General features: G+C 40.7%; 1 protein-coding gene across 1 annotated transcript; it reads right to left on the bottom strand.

Moving 5' to 3' along the window:
* Positions 1-346: 346 nt before the first annotated feature.
* Positions 347-1,367, bottom strand: LOC107044046 (DNA topoisomerase 1-like). The gene is made up of 2 exons (XM_015265793.1): positions 438-1,367; positions 347-352 (listed from the first exon to the last, which is right to left on the bottom strand). Exons 1-2 carry the CDS (start codon positions 1,365-1,367, stop codon positions 347-349), a joined length of 936 nt encoding a protein of 311 aa, XP_015121279.1.
* Positions 1,368-2,013: the final 646 nt, after the last annotated feature.

Here is a 2,013-nt window from a genome sequence, read left to right as displayed (position 1 = left end):
TTCTCGGTTGGGCGCCTGGCGTCTGGCATTCAAAGCGTCAATGTTTATGTTTTGGAGGAATGGAGGATTGTGAAGACGGTTGAGACTAATAATTGAAATATATTTACATGAACTATTTTTCTTTTTATTCAATACATGGATAATTTCAAAATAATAATAATGAAAAAAAGAGTAAAATTTTAGAAAAAACTTGTAATGCACGTAATATCATGATTTTGTTCGGTATTATGGAAGGAAAATCTTCATTGAAGCGTAAGCAATAATAATCCATAGTTTCTGATCATCCTGTCAGATAAGCGTAAGCAGACAAAACGGGGAATTTTTCCTCTCGAAATCCAATACTGGTTTACAACTGAAACAAATGAAATAAAAGATATGGATGAGTATTTAATTCTTAATTTATACATTTTTTATCATGGAGTTTATTTAATACTTACAATTGGATGAATTTCGAAGTTTGTGGGCAATCGTTCAGGTCGTTTGTGGGCTCTCATTGGCTTGAAAAATACATTGCCGTGAGGACAGAAGATCAATTTAGCTCGTACACCTCCAAGCGTGAGGAAAGTACCACCAATTTTGAAGTGTTTGTTGACAACAGCTCTCAGTTTTTTCTTCATGACTCTCTCAGACAATTGACTCCTCCATTCCTCTGGCACGAAAACACGTAGTTGCTCATCATCATCATCATCATCGTTCGAGTCATCTGATGATCGTGCTGGACTGTATGATGTTGACTCATCACTTCTGGTATCTGATACCAACACCTCCGATGAATCTACGTCCATAGGTTGATGTTTTTCCGAGATGATCACCGATGTCTCGGGCACCGTAAAATTGTCTTCAGCTGGCTTTGGACTCTCTGATGACTCATCAATGATCAGAATATCCTCCTCCGGACTCTTCGGTGAGTCGGGAATATTTAAAATACCCTTCTCTGCTGGTTCGGGACTCTCCGGTGAGTCGGGAATATTCAAAATCCCCTTTTCTGCTGGTTCGGAACTCTCCAATGAGTCGGGAATATTCAAAATACTTTTCTCTGCTGGTGCGGGGCTCTCTGGTGAATCGAGAATATTCAAAATACACTTCTCTGCTGGCTCGGGGCTCTCTGGTGAGTCGGGAATGCTGATAACATCCTCCTCTGCTGGCTCTGGTGAGTCGGGAATATTGTCAACTTTCTCCTCGACAGAGTTAATATTGTCAGATGGCATGTCAATAACCACAGGTTTTTCGATTGACACATCAGTTGTTGAGTCTGGAACAATTGTTGATTGTGATGTGTCCAAAAGCAATGGAGTAGAACTTCCAGATGAAACATTCACAGGTAAGTCCCCAACTGATGTCTCCTTCTGGTCGGATGCCTCCCCCATCTGACGTCTCTACTTCGGAGATGCCCTCAGGATCTCCGGCCTCAGATGAAGTTGCAGAAAAATCCACCACACCAGGCACAAACTCCTCATCAGTTAAACTATCGTACTCATTTTCTGAATTGGAAGAGTGCACTGATCCCATCACTCTCAATGGCACATCTCTTTTCATTTTTTCAGAACTCCTCACGTTATCCACAAAATTACGAATTGTAATTATCTCCAAAGTCGAAACTTGCTCAGTTGGAGATCCACCAACACTAGACATAGCAGTAGAACTCTTCACACTTGACTCACTGAATCTAAAATGTCCTGCACTATGCGAGCATGGGGTTTATAAAACTGACTGACAGGGTCTTCATAACGAAAGCGTCATCTTCGGGTTGACTGCCACCATCTGATNTCCTCTCAAACACCATTTTATTCAACGGTTATTGCATCATGCCACGAAATATAAACCAGACTTTGAAGAAACGTCATCATCGTATCGTAACGGTTATTGGATTAATATTATGAATACATGACCATTTGATCTTACCAAACCTCCAGACAAATTTTTTCTTCCGAGGACTCCAACGGAAAAATAATTCGCGAAATTTCACAGACTCTTGTTGATGCGAGGGCATTCAATGAAAACCGTTACTGTGCT

This window comes from Diachasma alloeum, unplaced genomic scaffold, assembly GCF_001412515.2.
Source record: "Diachasma alloeum isolate Michigan unplaced genomic scaffold, Dall2.0 Dall_scaffold_00666, whole genome shotgun sequence".
Taxonomy (NCBI): Eukaryota; Metazoa; Arthropoda; class Insecta; order Hymenoptera; family Braconidae; genus Diachasma; species Diachasma alloeum.
The sequence above is the reverse complement of the archived record's forward strand: the minus strand, read 5'-3'. Positions and strand labels throughout refer to the sequence as shown.